At 38.7% G+C, this 24,408-nt stretch overlaps 1 protein-coding gene across 11 annotated transcripts in view; it reads left to right on the top strand.

Moving 5' to 3' along the window:
- The window catches only part of PTPRT (protein tyrosine phosphatase receptor type T), a gene marked incomplete at both ends in the record, with an annotated part of 916,214 nt that overhangs the window by 715,653 nt on the left and 176,153 nt on the right, over positions 1-24,408 (top strand). For all 11 annotated transcript variants that reach the window (XM_084248172.1, XM_084248169.1, XM_084248173.1 and 8 more), the window contains one exon: positions 21,227-21,500. In XM_084248172.1, the coding sequence (XP_084104298.1) occupies positions 21,227-21,500 (274 nt within the window). The remainder of the gene's footprint in view (positions 1-21,226; positions 21,501-24,408) is intronic.

Below are 24,408 nucleotides of genomic sequence, written 5' to 3' on the forward strand. Positions count from 1 at the left end.
TCTGAATTCCTTGAATTTGCAGAACTGCTTAGAATCCCCAGAGAACTACCTTGCACACAGGATTCAGATCCTGCTTTGTAGCTAAAAGGGAGAGCTGGAATTACGAGAGAGGAGCAGAGTTAGAGAAAGTGGGAACAGGAATCAATGTAAAAAAAAAAAAAAAAAGGAGTTTGGTCCCAATCCAGGCTAAGTTTCAGCTTATTGTTCAGTTCCTTCAATTCAAAGCCATCTGCTTCCCACGGTTCTCAGATAAAGTCTCCCCTGCCAGGACACCCTGTTCCTGCTTAATTGAAATTAGTTTCCAAGAATAGTTGTCCAAAGCAGTTTTCTGTGGTAGGAATGTTTTGAAAGTCACAATAGCTGAAGCTTTGGGATGCAGATGTCTACACGTGAGCCAGATGTTCCAAGGCATCCCATGGTCTACAACAGCCTTCATATTTCTTCCCAAGCCAGGAGTTCTCTCATTGGCCTCTGCAAGTCACAAATGGCTCCTTTGAAACTGGCATCATCTCTCCATCAGGGACCTGTAATACTGCAAGTGTGAAGGGAAACAATCACTTCCATTCAGGTTTAGAGCAATGTGTTTCCCAGGCTTAATTATACCACAGGTATATAAATTACAGAAACATGTTAATGCTCCCATGATTAAAATTATAGAGTGCCTAATTGAAAAAGCATAAACTGAATTGAAGAATTCCTAATTATAGTTTGCTTGGAGGTGTTAATTTCCTCTATAACGAATGTATAATTTCTTGGAACCTAAAAAGGTGGTCTCTTGCATCAGCACGTGGGCTGCAGGCAGTGGGGATCAGGTTGTCATCTTTCAGTTCAGGAAATCCACAAGGGAGAAAGCTGACAAGGTTCAGTGGAGGGACTTTGGAAGAGAGCTTGGGAGGGAGGTGGAACTTGCCACCTAGTGGGCATCTTGGGACCATGGACCTTAGATTAGGAATCCTTGGAAAACTTTCTGCACCTGTCTTTCTTTTTCCTATATACAATCTCAATATTTCGGCACCATCACAGGCTCAAATTTTGTGCCTGTGAGATAGTGGTTCTTAAGGTTTAGTCCTAGACCAACAATATTACTTGGGAATTTGCTAGAAATGAAGATTCCCACGCCCCTACCCCCGCTCTCCCCACCTGACCATCACCAAATCAGGAACTCTGGGGGTGGAGCTTGGCAGTCAGTGTTTTTTAAAGCCCTTGAACAGATTCCCATGCATGCTAGAGTTTGAGAAACACCAATGTAAGGAGTAGGTCCCAGACACTCAAAGTCACATCCAGTGAGTTTGTTGAGCCCCTACTCTACATTAGAGCCTGTGCTTGGTGACTTCCCAAGCACCATTTCATTTTAGACTCATAACCTCCTGTTGACATAAAAGAAAATGATCCTTTTTCTCAGGTGAAGAAACTTGGATCCAGAGAAGCTGGCTTGCAGAGCTTATGTTATCTTTGAGAACTAGAGGCCCTCTCAGTCAGTTCTGATGGAGATTCAGGTGCATTACATTGTGATTTCACCCCCATTGTAATCACATGGTTTTTTATCAACATCTTGGTTGATTAGAGAATTTTCTAAGACACCCTTAAAGCTTAAGGTCAAGCTACTGCTGGGGATGACTTCCAGGGGACACATAACTTTGATAATGCTGAGTCTGAGTGTAAACGAGGGAGGGGATCTAAGGACTTGTCATAACTGCTGTTAACAGCATAGATTCAAAGCATGCATCTTCCTGAGTAATGAAGTGAATGCTAAGAGGCCACAACTTCCCAATAGGGATTCCTGGACTGCATGGTCATGTCCTTCTCCTCTCTTTGGATATCTTAGTTTTCTCAGGCTTCTGATTTCTATTTTAGACATACCAGTAACTTACTATGTGTGTGTGAGTGTGCCTGTGTATGTACATTTATATTTACATTTGTGTACAGTAGGTTGTAGCCAGTCTATCGCCACCTAAACATCTAAAACAATAGAAATGTTCATTCTTTATAGGATTCTATCAAAAATTTGAATAATGCTCAGCCATTCCCATATGGTTGAAAATTTGGGTCATTGCCACTTATGTTTTGTTATAAGTAACCTAACAATACACATATTTATTCATGGTTTCCTTTTGGTATTGTATCTCTAAATAGGAAAATCCTCAGGAGTAGAATTACTGAAATGAATAAAATGGAACTAAAATGTATTGAGTGCCTATATTTATATGCCAGACACTGACAGTCAATTTATATAAATTAACCTTTTACATTCTTTAATTAAAAAATGCCCAAGTAACAAGTGCATATAGTCAGGAAATCAAATAATCAAACCATACACAACCCCATCTTTTTCAACCCCCCAGTCCTGTGCCCCAGAGACAACAGCTTTTTAATTCTTGGCCTTTTCTTCTGGGAAGTGGCAATATCACTACATTACAATAGTATGTGCTATTGTAAAGGTATTGATTACAGACATTATATATTTACTTCCTGCTATTACAGATGAGAATGTGCCTGTCTTAAATCATCCAGTGCCTTTCTCCCAGTGCCCCAATGTAGTTATACCACTATTTTTAGTTAAATAAACACACAGTGGCTAATTTTATAATTCTGTGAAAATCAGGTCACTTCAGAGCCAGTAGGAAACTACTTTTGTAGTGTATTATGTAACTAACTTAAAGCTTACTATGTGCTAGACACTATTTTAAGTCCTCTACATATATTAACTCAGTTTTTTCTCATCAAAGCCCTATGAAGTAAGAACAAGCATTATCCCTATTTTAAGAAGAGCAAACTAAAACATTGAAGGTAACTTGCTTACCTTCAATGCATGCACTTAGTAAGTTGCTAGTCTGGGATTTGAATGCAGAAGTCTGTCTCCACAGTCTGAACTTTTAATCACTCTGCTCCCTCTGATTAGTCTATCTGCACTGTCCTTTTCTTTTTTAAAATTAATAATAGAGGGCCTCCCCGGTGGTGCAGCAGTTGAGTGCTGGGCTGCAAAGCTGCTCACAGCCTCTGCAGTGCCAGTTCTATCCCCGGACGGCCGGTGAGGGTCCCACATGGCACGCAGACCTCTCCTGCCACCCGCTGCTCCCCTCAGCAGTGTCTTTGGTCCATCTGCCTGTTCTGCTCCCCGCTCTGGCTCTGGTGAACTCTCTCACCCTCCCATGCTTCTGACTGTACCCAGTGCTTGTATAAAATAAATAAATAAATCTTTTAACAAATTAATAATATATTTTACAATTTTTCTGTTTTACTCAGGCAGTATTTTTATTAGACTATTCGTATACTTTTCCTTCCACAGAGCTCTACCATAGGTTTACTATTAAGTTCTCTTTCTTTCTTTGTTTATTTTTTGGTCTTTTTGTTCTATTTACTAAAATTATATAATCTTACCAGTTCCACCACAACTTCACCAAAATGGCTTTTTACATTGGGTTGTTGGAAAAGTCATGACAGGTTTTTGTTGGAAAAACAGAAGAAATATTTAATTCTATATATTTAATGTTTCCAACAGCCCAATAATTTACATTTACTTTATTAATTTAATGGATTTTAAATGGAAGTTTATTATTTTGATTTTTCATCTTACTGGCAGGGCCCAGTATTTTCCCATGCATTTTAATATGGCTGTCATTTATTTTATGAGTTGTCTTTTTAAAATAGTTTCTCCATTTACCTGTGCCAGGGCTCTCAGTCAGGGTTAATTTGTCTCCCCAGAGCCAATGTCTAGAGATATTTTCAGTGATTGCAACTTGGAGGTTGGGGGGTGGTTTGTTACTGGCATCTAATTAGTGAGTAGAGGCCAGAGATCTTGCTAAACATCCTACAATAGATAGTACAGCCTCCACAACAAAATTACCCAGCCCAAATGCTAATAGTGCTGAGATTGAGAAACCCTGACTTGTGAGGAACTTTCTGGTTCTTTTACTTTTATAGATGTATAATTAGATCAGAGGTTTGTAATCTTCTTGGTCTCAAGACCTTTTAATTTCTTAAAAAGTAATCAAGGTCCCAACAAGCTTTAATTCATATGGGTTTTGTCTATCAGTATTTTACTGTATTAAAAATAAAGCCACATTGAAAACAATTCACTTAAAAGTAATAGTAAACCAACTACATATTAATATAAATAACATATTTTCCAAAACAATAAAATTAGAGAGAAGAGGTGCATTGTCTCATATTTTTGCAAATATATACCTACTTTAGTAGAACATACTTGGATTCTCATATCAATTCTATATATTTAATCTGTTGTCATGAATTGCTTTGATTGAAATATATAAAGAAAATCTAGCTTCATTGATATGTAAATGGAAAAAGGTGGAGTTGTAATAACCTTTGAGGTAATCATGGATCTTCCTTGATGCTACCCCAACACTTAGAGTGGTAGTTACCTAAAGTTTAGTGGCAATGAAACCATATCAATGAGGGGGGCGGAGCAACATGGCGGCGAGGAGACGCTGCGAGTAAGATCTCCCATTAAAAAAAGTTAATAGGGAGGAAAACCGGCAGGTCCCAGTGAGAACTGGGACAGGGAAGATAAACGGACGACTCCAGCAAACTACCCGAAGAAGAAAGTTGCCATAAAAGAGGACTAGAAGGGAGGGAAGCACAGAACCCTGCTCCCCTCCCCTACCCACAGAGTCGGCACTCTCCGACCGGCAGAGAGGAGGAAAACAACAAACTAAAACGACCAACAAGGACAAACTACGCAGCAAGCGGGACTGTGAGTGGAAAGGAACTATTGCAGCCACCACACCCCGTGAACAGGAGCTGTGGAGAACCCTGCAGGATTCGCCGCAGCGGTGAGCGAACGGCTCCGGGCGCCATTAGAGAAGAACAAAGACCCCAGGAGACGCGCACACAGCCAGGGCTGCCGGTAAGCTTGCGCGGAAAAGCTGCGCGCTTGAAAAGCAAACGCAGATCGGGATCGCGGCTGCCCAGGTCCCCGCGCCTGTGACCTAGGCTTGTGGGGAGACGCGCGGAGGCCCTCCTCACTGAGGTGAAAGTTCCTCACTGAGTGAGCAGGAACCAGGCGCCCAGGCACGGGAGCAGGTGCAAAAGGCGCCATTCCCGCGCCCCTGAACTGGACTACAGCCCACGTCCTGGAACTGAGGGCTTTGGAACTGAGACCCGGGGCGCGAAATTCGGGGCGTGGGTTCTCCACGACGGCGGGGCACAAGGCAGACACAGCACCCCAAAGCCGTTGAGGTTTACCCTACCATTCTCGCTCTGCTCCCTGTCCCACGGGGGGGGGGGGGTCGAAAAACAGCCCCCCAAGGACAATAGGAGAGATCTCTGGCGCCACCTAGCGACCAGAAAAAAAAAGTCACTAACACCCCATAGAACAGGGAAACTTCTTAAGAAAAGACTTCTTGAAAAGGGCAGAAGGCTTCTGGAGGACCCAGGGGCAGCTGGGAAGTTAGCCCACGCCAGGCCCCTTCCAACCAGCAGTCTGAGCCCACAGAGGGAGCAGGCACCCACGTCCCAGGCGGACCGGGCGCGCAGAAGAGTGTGCCTGAGACCGGAGGCGCAGGGACTGCATCCCGCTTCGCCATTTTAGAACAGGGACATTTCTTCAGTATACACTGCCTAAAATCAGCAGAAAGCTCCCCCAGTAGCCAGAGATGGCTCCTGGAGGAGCCAGAGGGGAGTGGAGAAGTTCACCCAAGATGCCACCCAGTCCGAGCAACACAGTGTCCCAATGCATATGACAAATTAGAAAACAGACAGTAGGGAGTAGAAGAACCACACGCAACCTAACAACTCCTCAGGAAAGAAGCACACCACAAAAAGAAAACCACTCCCCAGATTGCACCGACAGCAACTTGGAAGAACTTCTGAGCCTTCCAGAAAGAGAATTTAAAATTGCCATGATTAAAAAAGTGATAGAAGTCATAAAGGAAAACAATGATCAGAAGAAGGAAATTGAGTCCCTAAAGAGGGAAAACAATGGTCAGAAGAATGAAATTGAGTCCCTAAAGAGGGAAGTAAAAGAAATGCAGGAGATCAAAGAATTAATGGAGGAACTAAAGAACTCTGGGAAAAGCAATGAAAGCAGAATAGATGAAATGGAAGAACGAATAAGTACTCTTGAAGACACAGAAATAAAAAGAACCAAAACAGAAAAGGAAAGAGAAGTACGAAGGAAAAAGAATAAAGAAAGACTTCGGGAACTATCTGACTCCATGAGGAAAGGAAATATAAGAGTTATAGGAATTCCAGAAGGAGAGGAGAGAGATGTAGGAACAGAGAAAATATTCCAGGAGATAATTGAAGAGAACTTCCCAAATGCGAAGAAGGAGCTGAAAATTGATATACAAGAAGCAAGAAGAACACCAAACTTCCACGACGAAAGGAAAAATACAGCAAGACACATAATAGTAAAGCTCCCAAGAATCCAGGACAAGGAAAAAATAATGAAGCTGACAAGAGGGAAGAAACAGATAACATTCAAAGGAAAACCAATCAGGCTGACATCAGACTTCTCTGAAGAAACACTACGGGCAAGGAGAGAGTGGAGGGACATAGTCAACAGACTCCAAGAAAACAGATGCCAACCAAGAATACTCTATCCCGCAAAGCTCTCCTTCCTCTATGAAGAAAGAATAAGGATCTTCCCAGACAAACAGAAACTCCGGAATTTCATTACGACTAAACCCCCACTCCAAAAAATACTACAGGGAATCCTAAAGCCAGAACCTCAGAGGGATGAACAACAACGAAAGAAGACCAAAAAAAAAAAAGTTATTAAAAGAATAAATAAATAAAATCAAAGGAAAGACAAACACAATGGCAAATACAGATGCTAACATATCAATATAAACTCTAAATGTAAATGGACTAAACTCTTCAATAAAAAGACACAGAGTTGCAGCCTGGATTAAGAAACAAAACCCAACCTTTTGCTGTCTCCAGGAAATACATTTAGCTACAAAAGATAAAAATAGGCTCAAAGTTAAAGGATGGAAAACAATCCTACAAGCAAATGGACCAAAAAAGAAAGCAGGAACAGCTATACTTATATCAGATAAAACAGACTTCAAACTCAAAAAAATAAAAAGAGACCCCAATGGTCATTACATTATGATCAAGGGGACAATACTTCAAGAAGAAATAACACTCATTAACATATACTCACCAAACGAAGGAGCACCAAAATATATCAGACAACTGTTGTCCTCTCTGAAAACAGACATCAGAGAAAACACATACGTAGCAGGAGACTTCAACACACCACTATCAACAATGGATAGATCAACAAGACAAAAAATAAAGAAACTAAAGCTCTAAATAAGGACCTAGAGCATTTGGGCTTAACAGACATCTATAGAACACTAAACCCAAAAAAAAACGGAGTACACATTTTTCTCAAGTGCACATGGATCATTCTCCAGGATCGATCACATACTGGGGCACAAGACAAACATCAACAGATACACCAAGATTGAAATCATACCAACCATCTTTTCTGACCACGAAGGCATCAAACTAGAAATAAACCATAAAAACAAGGCAAGGAACTATCCTACCTCATGGAGATTAAAAACCACACTACTGGAAGACCACTGGACTAACGAGGAGATCAAAGAAGAAATTAAAAAATTCTTTGAATTGAATGACAAGGAGGACACCAATTTCCTAAATGTATGGGATGCAGCAAAAGCAGTAATAAGAGGAAAATATATAGCAATAGAAGCTCACATCAAAAAACAAGAAAGAACTCAAAGAAACAACCTAATCTCGAAGCTCAAAGATCTAGAAAAAGAACAACAAAAAAAAACCCCAAAACCAGTAGAAGAAAACAAATAATAAAAACCAAAGCAGAAATAAATGAAATTGAAACAAAAAAAAACAATCCAAAAGATCAATGAAACCAAGAGCTGGTTCTTTGAAAAAATCAATAAAATAGACAAACCCCTACCCAGGCTCACAAAGGAAAAAAGGGAGAAAGCACAAAAAAACAGGATCATAAATGAAAGAGGAGAAATCACAACGGACACAGCAGAAATCAAAAGAATAATCAGTAACTACTATGAACAGTTATATGGAAACAAGTTCAGCAATCTAGAGGAGATGGACAAATTCCTACAACTCTACAATCACCCAAAGCTAGATAAAGAAGAAATAGAACACATAAACAGACCAATTACAAGGAGCGAAATTGAAATGGTAATCAAAAACCTCCCCAAAAACAAAAGCCCAGGACCTGATGGATTTACAAATGAATTCTACCAAACATTCAGAGACGAATTAGTGCCTATCCTTCACAAACTCTTCCAAAAAATTGAGAAGGAAGGGACAATACCAAACACATTCTATGAAGCCAATATTACACTAAAACCAAAACCGAATAAGGACAACACAAAAAAGGAAAACTACAGGCCAATCACCCTAATGAACACTGATGCAAAAATCCTCAATAAAATTTTAGCAATGGGAATCCAACAATGTATCCATAAGATAATTCACCACGACCAAGTTGGATTCATTCCAGGGACACAAGGATGGCTTAACATCCGAAAATCAATCAACGTTATCCAACACATCAACAAAAAGAAATATAAAAACCATGTGATAATATCAATAGATGCTGAGAAAGCTTTCAACAAAGTGCAACACGCATTCATGATAAAAGCCCTTGAAATTCTTGGGATACAAGGAACATACCTCAACATCATAAAGGCCATCTATGACAAGCCACCAGCCAGTATCATTCTCAATGGTGAAAAGCTGAAAGCAATTCCATTAAGATCTGGAACAAGACAAGGATGTCCACTCTCACCACTGCTTTTCAATATCATACTGGAAGTCCTAGCCAGAGCAATAAGACAAGAGAAAGACATCCAAGGAATCCAAATCGGAAAAGAAGTCAAACTATCACTATTTGCAGATGATATCATAATATACATAGAGAACCCCAAAAACTCCACAGAAAAACTAATTCAACTCATCAATCAATTCAGTAAAGTGGCAGGATACAAAATCAACATGCAAAAGTCAGTAGCCTTCCTATACACAAACAATAAATCTGAAGAAGAAGAAATCAAAAAAACCATCCCTTTTATTATCAAAACAAAAAAAAAATCAAATATTTGGGAATAAATCTAACAAAAGAGGTAAAGGACCTATACAAAGAAAACTATAAAACACTGTTAAAAGAAATAGAAGAAGACACAAAGAAATGGAAAGACATCCCCTGCTCATGGATTGGAAGAATAAACATTATTAAAATGGCCATCCTACCAAAAGCAATATACAGATTCAATTCTATTCCAATCAAAATTTCAATGTCATTCTTCAAAGAAATAGAACAATTATTGATGAAATTCATATGGAATCACAAAAAAACCCGAATAGCCAAAGCTCTACTGAAAAAAAAAGAAGGAAATGGAGGCATCACACTCCCAGACTTCAAACTCTACTACAAAGCCATAATCATCAAAACTGCATGGTATTGGAACAAGAACAGACATACAGACCAATGGAATCGAATAGAAAATCCAGAAATAAACCCACAGATTTATGGTCAACTAATCTTTGACAAAGGAGCAAAGACTATGCATTGGAGCAAAGAAAGTTTGTTCAATAAATGGTGCTGGGAAAACTGGGTCGCTACATGCAAAAGAATGAAGCTTGACCACTACCTCACACCATACATAAAAATCAACTCAAAATGGATTAAAGAACTAGACATAAGTCCTGAAACCATAAAATACATAGAAGGAAATATAGGCGAAACACTACGGGATTTGCACATCAAGACATCTTTACAGACACATCACCCAAAGCAGTGATAGTGAAGGCAAAGATAAACAGCTGGGACTACATCAAATTAAAGAGCTTCTGCACAGCAAAAGAGACAATAACAAAAACAAAGAGAAACCCCACCAACTGGGAGAACATTTTTGCACCCAACACTAATGATAAAGGACTGATCACAAAAATCTGCAAAGAGCTGATGAGACTCAGCAACAACAAAGAAAATAATCCAGTCAAAAAATGGGCAGAAGAGCTAAAAAGAAACTTCTCTGAAGAGGAAATGCAAATGGCCAACAGACATATGAAAAAATGTTCAACATCACTTGTAATCAGGGAAATGCAAATCAAAACTACCATGAGATACCATCTTACACCAGTGAGAATGGCACATATTAAAAAAACTAGCAACAACAAATGTTGGCGAGGGTGTGGAGAAAAAGGAACTCTTCTGCACTGTTGGTGGGAGTGCAAACTGGTCCAACCACTATGGAGAGCTGTGTGGAGATTTCTGGACCTACTAAACATAGAGCTTCCATATGATCCAGCAATTCCACTCCTAGGTATTTACCCAAAGGACACAGAAACATCCATTCCAAAGAACACCTGTACCCCTATGTTTATAGCAGCACTGTTTACAATAGCTAAGCTTTGGAAACCACCCAAATGCCCAAAAATAGATGACTGGATCAAGAAGATGTGGTACATATATACCATGGAATATTACTCAGCAATCAAAAAAGATAAACACATGCAATTTGCAGCAACATGAATGGTGCTGGAAGGGATCATGCTCAGCGAAATAAGCCAGAAAGAAAAAGAAAAATACCGGATGGTCTCACTCATAGCAGGAATCTAGAAAACTTAAATAAGGGACCAGGAAAATGAATATAAGAAAGTGAAAATCAAAATCAACAAAAAACTATGAACCAGAGACACTTTCTGGGGGGTGGGGGGCGGGAGGAGAGGGATTGGGGTCAGAATGGGGGGTTTGCAATTGTATGGGGGAATATAAAAATAAAATTTATTATTTAAATAAAAAAACTAAAAAAAAAGAAACCATATCAATGAATTTTTACTATTCTTTTACATTAATAAATATGCCAATTTATGTTATACTTTATGCAATGAGCTTTTGAAAAACATTCACTAAATCAAAGATTTTCCAAATGTTGACACATTTCATTATGTGATATCAAAATATTTTATTTGCTATTATCACCACCAATTTCATCAGTGAAGTTTTCAAGTATTGGGAACCTGTCAGTTCACAGTGATAGATAACAAGTTTTCCAAATTCTAATTTTCACTTAAAAACTCAATTATGAACAAATACTGTCTGTTTTCCTTAAAGTAACAGATATACTTCATTGATTTTAGAGAAAATGTTTACCAAATATCTAAGTGTTAATAAACACAACTTGTCCATCATTATCTAAGGGGAAAAATGGTGTTTTATTCAAAACAGGGCTAGTTTAGCATGCAACTCAAACAACCAGAATTTTTTTTCCTTAAGAAATTATAGTGCTTCAGGAATAGGAGATGTGATTTATATATACTTTTCACTGGGCCACATGAGTTTTTTAAAAGGCGCGTATCTAAGGGCTAGGATTTTATGCAATTAATAATTTTTATTGACTCCTCATCAAGGACATTCTCAAGTCCCACTGGCATTTGTGCTTTTTATCCTGAGCGTGTGGTGGGGAGAATGACAGGATAGGTACCTCTACCTGGAATCACAGGAAGGCACCAGCAGTTTTGCCCACCACTGCATTTGCACTTGGTAAAACAGGCAAATGAAGTCAGTATACTGCCAAAATTGTTTGTTATAGAATCCCTTAAAGGGACTTGGGTGTCTCCAAGGGGCTCACAGATCACATTTTGAGAACTGCTAGATTACATGATTTACTTTGCCAGTGTTCTCTGTCTTACATCACAAATTCAGAACAATGCTTCTGCAAGAGGGTCTCTGACAGTTGATATACATAAGAGTATCTTGGTGAGCTTGTACAGTTCTTATTTCTAAGCCCCACATCTAGACATTTGTAGTGGAGCTCTGGAATTCACAGGTAATGCTATTACTGGATTGGGTCCTGGCATAGGTAGTTCTCTATAAGAGTGATTTTCAGTGCAGTGTATTCCAGCAAACAACCTCATTGATGGGTTACATTTTCCCTAGGAAAAATGTTTTCATTGGCACTATAATTCTTCCATAATATTTATTTATCCTATCTGATACTAAAATGTCAGTTATTATGATTAATTTAATGGTTAATTAATCATCATTCCATTTACCTTTTTTGGAGCTTAGAAGGGCTTTTTGAGAGTAATTGATTTCAGATGGTCTATACGAAGTGCTCAGAATGTTTTTACCTGACACTTTCCTTTCCTTGAGCAAATGTCTTGCAAGTAGAGACATTCAAGGCACCTATTGATTACTCTTTTACAAACAGCCACTGTAGCATCTTCCTCTGTAAAAGCTTTATTATGGGTTTAATCACCAAATTTGGAGCCTAAATCCTATTGAAGCTTGCCTTATTCAACTTTACTTTTTTCTTTTTGCTCCTCATACCACAGAAGGTGACTTTGGAAAACAGCAATGACATTTCAGCTGAGAACTTGGCAGGAGGGTAAAAGGGTTGCTTCCCAGGATATCTGAGGAAGAAGGCAGCATTGGGAGTCCTGGAGTGAAGGAAACTGCCTGGCTCTCCAGTGGGGGACATAAAATGCTTTAGAATGTTTATTAAAAAACAAAACAAAACAAAACAGGAAGCTTGTTAGTTCCCTAAAGTGTTCTATTTCACTTTATTGCTTTTCAAAATTTAATGTGCAAATGAATTAACCTAGGATCTTTTAAAATACAGATTCTGATTCCAGCCATCCAGAATGGCACCTGAGATTCCACATTTCCAACACATTCTTAGGCAGGGAGGAGGCTCAAGTCCCCACAATATTTGCTTCTGCAGGCTGTGTTGACACTGCTTGCTCCCAGCACTCTTTATTAGTTAAGTCTACATCAACTGTTTTAAAGTTCTTGCTTCCATGAGCTGTTGACATTAGGTCTGTGGATTCTTGATTGATTAAAATAGTACTTTGCAACAGGAACTTGGAAAAAACACTACTGAAGTTAGGTAGCGGTGGGGTATCGTTCCTAAAATCAAAAGTCCACATTACCCATCAAGTTAGAAGTGTGTTAGGCACAGACTGTGCCTTGTCACCGGTGTGCAGAAATCCATCCATCAATTAAAAATACTACATGTCATTGTAACCAACTGCATTAAAGTCATTTTCAAAGTTATGTTTCTAATTATCTTTGATCTTCCACACAATACTGAGATAGTTAATATAAGTACACATTTATTTTATAATTTTGCTTTACCTAAGTTAAATTTTTATTCAAGACAAAAATAATATGTTTAGATAGAAATGATAGAAAAATTTTAAAAATGGGAAAAGTTGTTGTCCACTATAATATATTAACACTTGGGGGTAGACCTTTTATTTTTCTTTAATATATTAAAAATTAGTTTGTACATAATTTTGGCCCTCCCTTACAATGTTGCATTCTACTTTTGCCACATACCATAATAGCTGTTACCATTGCATGTTTATTGGGTACTTATTCTTCAAATAGCTAGCATATTTTCTCCACACCATTTACTGAATACTCCCTGCAGTACCACTGGCTTGTGATGCCACATGTGTGTGCATGTGTGTATGTGTTTGTACCCATGCATATGCATGTCCCAATATACTCTCAATTGCCTGTGCTTTTCCACCAGCTGTTTGTCCACGAATGCCCGTATCTGCACCATGCGTTTAAATTACAGCTTTGCAAAACTTTTCAATATGTAGCCCTACATGTTAATACAACCACTGCAGATACAGTGTTTTAACACAGTGTAAATTTCATTCGGGATTATTTAAAAAACAGGGTGTTAAATTTTATTGAAGTTGGACAATTATTCATATGATCCATATCAGTTTTCTACTTGAACTGATCTTATTTTTGCTAGATTTTCTGTCTGTTTACCTAAGGAAAGTAATCTGCTTATGGGGAAACTAGTTCAATATGATATTTGAGGAATAATTTGCAACAATTTGAGATGCTTTCCCTTTATTTCTACTTTATGTAATTATTTGTATAACATGGGAATTATCAGTTCTTAAAAGATTGAAAGAACTCTTTGGAAAAGCCATCTGGCTCCACTTGTTTATTCTAATTTTCTTTTTATGGAATGCTTAATTAATTTATTGTCATTCTTTTTTGTTTAATAACAGAGGCTTTTGCAGATTCTGAAAACAGGTTTGGTCCTATCCCACATGCTTTGAACATCACTGTTCTCAATTGTAATAGTTTCTAAAGGGTATGAAATTGTGATTTTGATTTCCTATTTGATATGAATTACCTAGGAAAGCTCTTATTGTCCCGAGTTGGAAGTTTGTATTTGTTTAGAATTTTAGTTTAATAATTTCTAGTGCTAGCTCATTCTGTGACAAGATGATACTATATACCTTTACTTATGCTGAGGCTTTATAGATTTTTGTGTATGCCACTTGTCATTTTTATCCTCTGTAACTCATGTGATCTCTTAAATATTAAAATATTGCTTTCTTCTCTGTCATTTTCTAGGAGTAGCTTAACTAATTTGTTGTTTTTATTTTTGTAGTCAGACATTTCACATTTACACATAGACACATCTATCTTGTTTAAATCTTTTTTGTGTTGTTCTGTTGTTAAACTTAAAAAAGATTTTTCTCAATTAATACTGTTTTTCAAATTTCAAATCTACAGGATGTTGCAAGAATGTACAGTAAACATCTGTATGTCCTTCCTCCAGTTCTACTAGTCACAGACATTTGTCATATATACTTAATTGGAATTTTTCTTATCTCTTAAATAATACCTAGGTTAGTTGTAGTAATAATGATAACTCAAAACCTCTAGGGGAAAAGGTCCCCTATATAGCCACAGTGCAATCATCACATGCAGGAAAATGAAAATTTATCTAATATTAGGATATATTCTTGGACATTCAAATTTCCCCAATCATCACAATTAATTGTGCTTTAAGCTTTTACGAGACCCATCCAGGATCCAAAAAAGGATCACACATTGCATCTGATTGCCCTGGACTTGCTAAAAAAATTTTTTTAAAGATTTATTTATTTATACAAGCACTGGGTACAGTCAGAAGCACAGGAGGGTGAGAGAATTCACCAGAGCCAGAGCTGAGAACAGGACAGGCAGACTGACGAAGTACACTGCTGAGGGGAGCAGCGGGTGGCAGGAGAGGTCTGCGTACCATGTGGGACCCTCGCCCAGCGGCTGGGGATCAAACCGGCACTGCAGAGGCTGCGGGCAACTTTGCAACCCAGCACTCAACCGCTGCGCGGGGAGGCCCCTTTGCTAAAATTTTTCAATAAAAAAATAAATTTCTGAACCCTTGAAATAGGGCTTATCATATGTGGTTAGGTTTTAAATATGGTGTTTTTCTCATAATTATGAAATTTCCCCAACACTACTTATTGATAAATGTTCTCTTTTCCATTGATTTGTGTAGTTTTTATTTCTATATGTAAAATTCTCTCTCTCTCTCACTCATACACACACACATTTGTCTCATTTTCAATTAATCATACTCTGATATCCACAGCTTAATTATTTTAATATCCAGTAGTGGTTTTATACCCCCATTCTTTTTTTTTAAGATTTATTTATTTAGGGCCTCCCTGGTGGCACAAGGGGTTGAGCGCAGCGCTGTGAAGCTGTCTGCAGCCTCTGTGGTGCGAGTTCGATCCCACATGGTGCAGCAGAACTCTCCTGACTCACCCGCTGCTCCCCTCAGCAGTGTACTTCAGTCTATCTGCCTGTTCTGTTCCCCACTGGGGTACAGGCCAGAGATGTGAGGGGTGAGAGGATTCACCAAAGACAGTGGGGAACAGAACAGGCAGACTGGCTGAAATACACTGCTGAGAGTAGCAGTGGGCGAGACAGGAGAGGTCTGCTGTGCCATGTGCATTGCTCCCTGGCCAGCTGGGGATCAAACTCTGAACCCGGGCTTCAGAGGCTGTGAACTGCATCACAGTGCTGTGCTTAACCCCTTACACCATCAGGGAGCACCCCCCCCATTCTTTTTTTTTTTTTAAAGCTGTTAACTATGTTTTCTATTGTAATCAGACAAACCATAAAATTCCACTGAAATCATTGGAATTTCCAAAGTAAGTTCATTTATATCTTTAGAGCTCCCAAATATCACTTAACCTACTTCAACTTTTATAGAGTTCTCCCTTCCAAAGAAAAAACATCAATTTGGCAAGAATTGACATCTTTACAATATGTGATGCTTTCATCCAGGACTTCAGCATTTCTGTCCATTTATTCATCTTTGGTGTAGAACAATTACTTAACACCCACTCTGCCAAGTCCTGTACCAAGGGCTAGAGATAGTCTTATATCACTCAGTAGAGATTTTTTTCCTTCCCATGACAGTCCTGTACATTTTTTATTTGTGTCATCCTTAGCTATTTTTAAAGGACTCTGTTCTTTTTTTTTTTTTTTTTTTAATTTTCTAGAGGCATGTCTTATTTATTTATTTATTATTTGTTTGTTTGTTTGTTTGGTTTATACATGCACTGGGTACAGTCAGAAGCGCGGGAGGGTGAGAGAATTCACCAGAGCCAGAGCGGGGAGCAGAGCAGGCAGAAGGACCGAAGTACACTGCTGAGGGGAGCAGCGGGCGGCAGGAGAGGTCTGCGCGCCATGTGGGACCCTCCTCCGGTGGCCGGGGAGCAGCCGGGGATCGAACCGGCTGCAGAGGCTGCAGGCAGCTTCGCAACCCAGCGCTCAACCGCTGCGCCACCGGGGAGGCCCTAAAGGACTCTGTTCTTAAAGGATTTTTTCCAATATATCTTTTAGCTTGTTTTTAATTGTGTATAGTTTATCTCTATCTTCCAGCAAATCACTTTACTGAATTCTTTAATTAATTTTAAAAGTATTTCAGTTGATTTTCTTCAATGTATTAGGTCATAGTCATATTATTTACAAATGATGATAAATGGCTTTCCTCCCTAAAATGTATATCTCTTCTACTTTGTGTCTTATTGCATTGACCGGGATTATCCCATTTTAGATACAAGTTCTAGGAAGGTGAAGTGACTAATTCAGCATGTCAAACAAAGCTAGTGAGTGGTAGAGTCAGAAAACTTTAACTGTTTTTAGTTTAGTACTAGTTTAGAAAAGGTCATCAAATCAAGGTCATCTGTCCTAACTGGTCCTATATTTATCCAGTTGTTTTTTTCCTGAAAGGAGGTTGACATTTGCAGTGCTTATAGACCTCTCTTAAAATGACTTAACCTCTTAGGTGTGCATACACACACATGCACACACACAGAGTCCTTTAAAAATAGCTAAGGTTGACACCAATAAGAAATGTGCAAGACTGCCATGGGAAGGAAAAAAATCTCTATTGAGACAATCTCTAGCCCCTAGTACAGTTTGTGTGTGTGTGTGTGTATGATAAATGGCATGGAGAAAAAATAAGCAGGGAAGTGAAATTGGATATGTTGTGATTCGGGTGCTATTTTAAATACACTGATCAGGTGAGTCTTCATTGACAGAGTGAAGAAGAAAACCTTCCCAGGTTTGTGTGTAGCTGAAAGAAGAATACTGTAGGTGGGGATAGAATTGCAAAGCCACTGAGATGGGGGAATGCCTAGGGTGTTCAAGGGGCAGCCAAGAGCCTGTGTCACTGGAAAGGGATTCAAAGAGATGAGTGTAGACGATTCATAGGAGAGAGCCTTGGGGACATTGTACAATGTCATCTTTTACTCTAAGTGAGGCAGAAGCCATAGAAGAGCTTTGAGCACAAGAAGGTCATAGCATGAGTTGCATTTTTAAAGGGTTACTCTAGCCACTGTTTTGAGAATCGATTATTGTGTTAACAGTGAATGTAGGAAGACCAGGTGGGAAACTATTATAATAATCTATTCAAGAGATGATAGAAGCTTAGCCAGCGTGGTAGGTGGAGGTGATAGAAGTGGTCAGATTCTGGGTATGTATTGAAATTAGAACCACAAAAGTGGCTTATGTAGAGTATTGTCCATGACAGAGAACCTATGTCTATGAGAAAATGCATAAGGGCAATGGCCAGGTGTTCTTCATTTTGATTTAAAATATATCTCAACCCAAGCACACACTCATTAAACTTAGTTATGGTTCTTCTAAATACAGAAATGTATGAGACTCTGCCACCATTAGATGGCTTCTCCCTATAAAGTTTCTTTTACTTCTGATAAAAAGGAAAACTTCGTTTGTACGTTGCAATTGAAGTGTGATGGTTCTTTTACACAACATGTTGTTCTTCCTCTAAATTTCTACTCCAAGTTTCCACTTTTGTTAAATATATCAAGTATATTTTAATCACGGGAGAAGATTCCAAATGGAAAACAAGGTGAATTTTTGTTGTCTAACTTGATAATACTGTAATAATACATGCAGCAATTGTGCTAGCTCCATCCAACCTTTACAGAGCACTTAACTTCATAGGAAACACTTTATAGACACATTATCTCATGGGGTCATCACTAAGTGCCCTGCAGGTGCCCCCTTTGCAGAATCCTACCTTGGTCAAGTTCCTCTTTCTGCCCTTGCCTCATTGGATTGTGTTGATCAGTAAATACCTGTCTCCCCCATAAATGTATACCTCTCTCCATTCCTTTATCTTTTCTAAGGGCTATTGTGACTAGGAAAACAGTAAATAAAAAAAAAAAGGAATTCCCAGAGCCTTGAAATAAAGGTTGGTTAACTAAGACATATCATTGTAAATTTCAGCTCCATAGTTCTGAGTGACCTTTAAAGTGGGAAATGTAATTGCAAAGCTAGATACTATTGGGGATTATGAAGCTCATACTTGCTTCTAAGCCTTGTACAATAACGCCAAAAATTTATCACAGCATTTTTGCATTAAAACGTGCATAGGTGAAGGCAAACGTACAGATATTTGAAGGGAGAAAGAAGAACCAAAATTATTCAGTCCATTTCCCTCATTTCTTTCACAGCTTTATTGAGCTGTCATTTACATACCATAACATTCACCCATTTTATATGTACAATTCAATGATTTTCAGTAAATTTATAGGATTATGTGACCCTTACCACAATCCCATTTCAGAATGTTTCCATCACACCATAAAACACCGTTTGCTTAAATAAAGTTGATTTCTATCTCCACTTCCAGTCTTAGGCAATCACTAATCTGATTTCCGTCTCTTTAAATAAGCCTTTTCTTGACATTTCATATGAATGGAATCATATGACATGGTCTTTCATGTCTGACTTCTTTCATTTAGCACAATGTTTTTAAGCTTCATCCATATCTAGAATATATCAGTACTTTTTTATTGCTGAATAATACTTCAATAGATAGATACACCACATATTCTTTAATGTCCATCAGCTGATGGATATGCAGATTGTCTTAAATGGCTATTATGCATAACGTTGCTATTATCATTTGTATGTAAGTCTTTTTATGGATATTTCATCTTTTCTCTTAAGTAGATGCCTAGGAATGTAATCACTGGGTCAGTGATAGTTTTATATTTATCTTTTTTTAAGAACTTCCAGACTATTTTTCAAAGTGGCTGCATTATTTTTCCTTCTCAAGCAATGTACAATGATTCCAATTTCTCCATATCCTTGTCAACACTTGCTCTTGTCTGCTTTTTTACTGATAGTCATTCTAGTCAGTGTGTGGTGATTTCTCACTAGTTTTAATTTACATATTCTTAGTGACTAATGAGATTAGCCATCACTGAATAGCTAATTAACCATAGCTTATTAACTTGTATTTCATCTTTAGTAAAAATGTCTAGTCAAATATTTTGTCAATTTTTTAGTTAGGTTATATGTCATTTTATTATTGAGTAGTAATGAATTGTTATGTCTTATCATACTTATGATTTGCAAATACTTTCTCTTAATGTGTAGCTTGTCTTTTCTTTGGTTAGTGGTGTTTTTGAAGCCCAATTAAGAAAAATCTAATGACAGCCAATTTGACAACACTTTTCCCCCATTAATGCATCATGTGTTTGCAAGTTGAAGGGGACAGTATGAGATCACTAGACAAGAGTTCAGGGCAATTGCTCTCTATCTTGATTAGTGTTTCTGCTTTCATCCAGGTTTGATTTCATGTTTACTTTCAACCTTAATTCAATTCAATTCAATTTGATTCATTTGAAGACACATTCATTGATCACTGACTAACTATCAGGCAGCCTGCTGGGCAGTGAATATTGGAGGATATGTTGCAGAGATAACTAAGTCACAACTCCCAGTGTCAAAAATGTCAAAATCTAGCCAGAGAAACCATGATCCCCTGTTCAGGTTATTGCAGTCCCACAAATCACTAGCAAGTTGCAGTGGTTCTTAGGAGGGGGAAAACTCATCCAGATGGGCAGAGTCTAGACAGGCTTAATAGAGATAGGCTTAGTCTCAGGCCTCCCTGGTGGCGCAAGGGGTTAAGACGCAACCTATGAAGCTCTCTGCAGCCACTGCAGTGCGAGTTCGATTCCCGGCCAGGGAGTTACCCACATGGACAGCAGACCTCTCCTGTCTCCCCCGCTGCTCCCCTCAGCAGTGTATTTCAGTCAGTCTGCCTGTTCTGTTCCCCACTCTGCCTCTGGTGAATTCTCTCACCCTCCACGCCTCTGGCCTGTACCCCAGTTCTTGTATGCATAAATAAATAAACCTTTAAAAAAAATTGAAATAGGCTCAGTCTTTAGGGAAAGGACTCCACCAGCAGAGCCGGGCAGGATGAGAGGTGGGGGGGAAACATGAGCTGGTGATGAGTGGGGTGAGAATCCAGACAGTGTTTAAGTATTAACAGAGGGTCTGAAGCAGGTAGAATGAGAGGTGCATCATAAGATTTTCTAAAAGGTAGACTGGAAGCCAAGTGCCAGGAAGAGTTTAGGTTGTAAAATTGGGATAATGCACAGCCTATGGAAGTGTTTGAAAGGAAGTGTTAATGATTAGGAAGAGCAATGGTTGACTGGTTAATTGATTAAATAGACTAGAAGAAAGTGATCAGTTGAGTCCAAGGAAGAGTTGAGAAAGAGCCCGATTTGAGCAGTGTGAGTAGGAGATGGGAGGTCAAGTCAGAGATTATTGACTAGAAGTACACAGTAAGAACTAAGTAGGTAGCAACTGAGGACAAGCCCCAGATTCACTTGTTGGGAAGTGCTACCCTTCACAAGGAAAGAAATGTAGAAGGAGGAGCAACAGTGTTTGTAGGAATTGGGACTGAATTGCGTTTTTGGATATTTTCATTGTGAACTGGCTTTGAGACATCTACATGGAGACAGATTTCATACAGCATTGGTTCAGAAGCCTGCAACTTGGAAGGGAGGGTCAGTTGTAGACCGCAGTGAAGATGACAGCTAATAAGTTACTTATCTGCCTTGCTTCCCTCCTGTCTAGTGTTTATCAGCTGGTTGTGAAAGAAGAGCGACTTCAGAAGTCACGAAGGGCAGCTGACATCATTGAGTGTTTTTCGGTGCCTGTGAGCTACAGGAATGCCTCCAACCTTGATTCTCTACACTACTTTGCTGCCGAGTTGAAGCCCGCCAACCTTCCTGTCACTCAGCCATTTACAGTGGGTGACAATAAGACATACAATGGCTACTGGAACCCTCCTCTTTCTCCTCTGAAAAGCTACAGCATCTACTTCCAGGCACTCAGCAAAGCAAATGGAGTAAGTATGACCACATGAGGCCATTTCTTACCTTGTTTGTGTTTGCCTGTACTCAAATGAGATAGTAGCATGACTTTAGAGCAGAGGTTGGCAAAGTAAGGTTCATGGACCAAATCCAACCTCATGCTTTTTTTCCTCCTTTTTCGTGTAAATAAGAGTGTTGGGTTTTTTTTTGTTTTGTTTTTGTTTTTTAAATAGAGTGATGTCTATTTACTTACCCTATGGCTGCTTTGAATTGAGTAGTTGAGACAGAAACACTATGCCCCATAGACCAAAAATATTTGTTATATTGCTTTTACAGAAAAAGTTAAAATATCTCTGTGTTAGAGATAGAAAAGTTGTTTCATTTGGGAAAATCACATAATGTCTGCATCTATAAAATAATATCTATCAATTGTATATGTATGAGTGCACCATGCAAGATTTAGCTAATCAGTGAATTGAATACTAATTCCTTTAGTGTTACCATTAGTCACCTTAGAAAATATTTTTTCTCCAAATGACAAGGAAACCTTTTTGTGTGTCAAGTATTTCTTTGGTACAGAAAGGCTGCCACTTGTGGCAAAATCACAGGACTAGAAAGATTCTGAAAGAGTCATGCAATACTTCCCTTTGCCTACAACCACCAAACAGTGCATTGGTCAACAGTATAACGTCAAAGGCCACCAGTGTTGGTGTTTTTTCCTCGAATACCTCTAGGAACAGAGAACTTTCATCTTTTTTTTTTAAACTTTTTACTTTATTTTCTTACATTGTTTTTTTTTTTTTTTTTACAATATTTGATCTCTCCCCTCAGGTATAATGCCATAAATCTTTCTGTGGTAATTTTGCCTATCTTGGGGGATATAGCGGGGGTCAGTGACCCTAAGAAAGTTTTTATTGTGCTTATTATAGCTTATACCCAGTGCCCTTGGTAGAAAGTCTTAGGGCCTAAGCGAACTGATGTTATCACTTGCTCAGGTGGCATTCCTTCCGTTACATAAGATCTACTTTAGCATACTCATCCCCTGTACATGAACTTATTCTCATCCAGTCTTTTTTTTTTTTTTTTTTTTTTTTGCAAGCTAGATATCTTTTAGTTCCTCTTATCACACAAGTATTTTCCATCTGGATGTTTTTGTGGTGATATTCCAAGTTACTATATTTCATTCAGCAATGATATAATAACTACTGGCAATGCTTATTAGGTCCTGTAGCTCACCAGGTTATAGTGTATACCCTGCAAGAACTTATACAAACAGAAGGGATCGGGCCTTTCCATGTTCCACAGTGTATCTGGAGTAGTAAGAAGCTCACTGGAGAAGGGAAAATTGAGACAAAAGCAGAACTTGGTAAAGGATGTGGACAGTGGCCTGTCCACATAGGCTTTGGGTGGCCAAGATAGGGAGTTTAGTCTGATAGTGGCTGTCATTACCTTGTGAGAAACCTGGATGGAGGAACTAATTAACATTTAAAATATCCATAAACCCATTTAAATTCCACATTGGTATTTCAGTGCTGCATGTATTACTGGTTCAAGCAATACTTCTTACAGACAATAAACTGCAAGGAGAAACTGCCAGGCTGCCTTCCACCTGTCCATCTGGTCTTCCCTCTGCAAGAAACACTGATGTACTGAGGAGAAAGACATAAAGATGGGCTAAGCATCTGGAGCCCCATCTTGTTCCTGGTTCTCTGTACCCCAAATGAGCCAGTTTATTGGTTTAAAACTTTTCTTTGAGAAGATGTGGCTTTCTCTGCTCTTGGCAACATATCAAGTAGTGCTGTTAGGTTTCCATGCTGTGAAAAGGAGTGGTAACTGCACTCCCTCACTATCACATTCCTACTAAGGTCTTCATAGGAACTCAACAAGAGACCTTGTCCATAGAACCCAAGAAACTAGCAAGTGGACCCCAAAGGAATTTCCTCAAACTGAGCATGTTTATCCCCAAGCACAATAGCAGGTGAGGCAGGAGAACCATGGGAGGTTTTTCTCTCCAAACATCACTTAATAGTCTGCCTCCTTAAGAAATGGGGTTTAGCCATTAGGGGAAAAATGATCCCACTCTGAAGTGGACACACCTAGAAAGCAGCTCCTGTTACTGCTTCCAAGAGGAACAGGCCATTTAATTACTTATGCCTTCAATTCCATTTCATGTGTGCTTCCAATTTGAAACTAAAATGTGCAAGAATGAGACAGAAACAGGAATGGAATTGGATGGGTGTTTATGCCAGGTGTCTGGAGGGCATAGTTGGTCTCATCTCACAAGAACAGAGGAAAAACTGGGGGGGGGGGGGCGGCACTTGGAGTGTTGTATTTTTGTGGCAAAAGAAAAACCACACACTGCTTCAAATTATTATGTTTAGTATTACGTTTTACTGAAAAGAATTAGGTGGAAGGGTCATAGGAGCAGAAAAGCCATTCTTAGCCTAACAGCCTCCGCCTGGTCCCTCTTAGATTTTTCCATATCATAAAGGGCAGCAGACAATGCAGTTAAGCCTGGAGGATTTTTGAGAAGAAAATGTTATAACCCACAAATTCCTTATCAGCCAAGTTGTTGTTCTTGTGCAAACACATCAGAAAGACATTCTCAGTACCTTGGGGCTCACACATGCCCTGCTGCTAATAAATCATTCAAAGAGCAATTGACCGAGCAATGAATCAAAATGAAGAAATCAAAAACAGAGAAATAAAAAGACCCATCGTGAGGATGGAAACTAATTTAAACATAGTGTTAATGCTAAATAATTGATCTAAATGTATTACAAAAGAGGTTAATATAAAAAAATTACTTAGGAGATGTATAATATTAAAAAACCCATTATGATCTAGGTTTAAAATTCTCCTTTTTAGTCAAAAAAAAAAACTGAGAATGAGAGGATTGATGAATGTAAATACAAACCTATTAATTTTCTTGCTTTAGACAGG

This window comes from Talpa europaea (assembly GCF_964194135.1).
Source record: "Talpa europaea genome assembly, chromosome: 11".
NCBI lineage: Eukaryota > Metazoa > Chordata > Mammalia > Eulipotyphla > Talpidae > Talpa > Talpa europaea.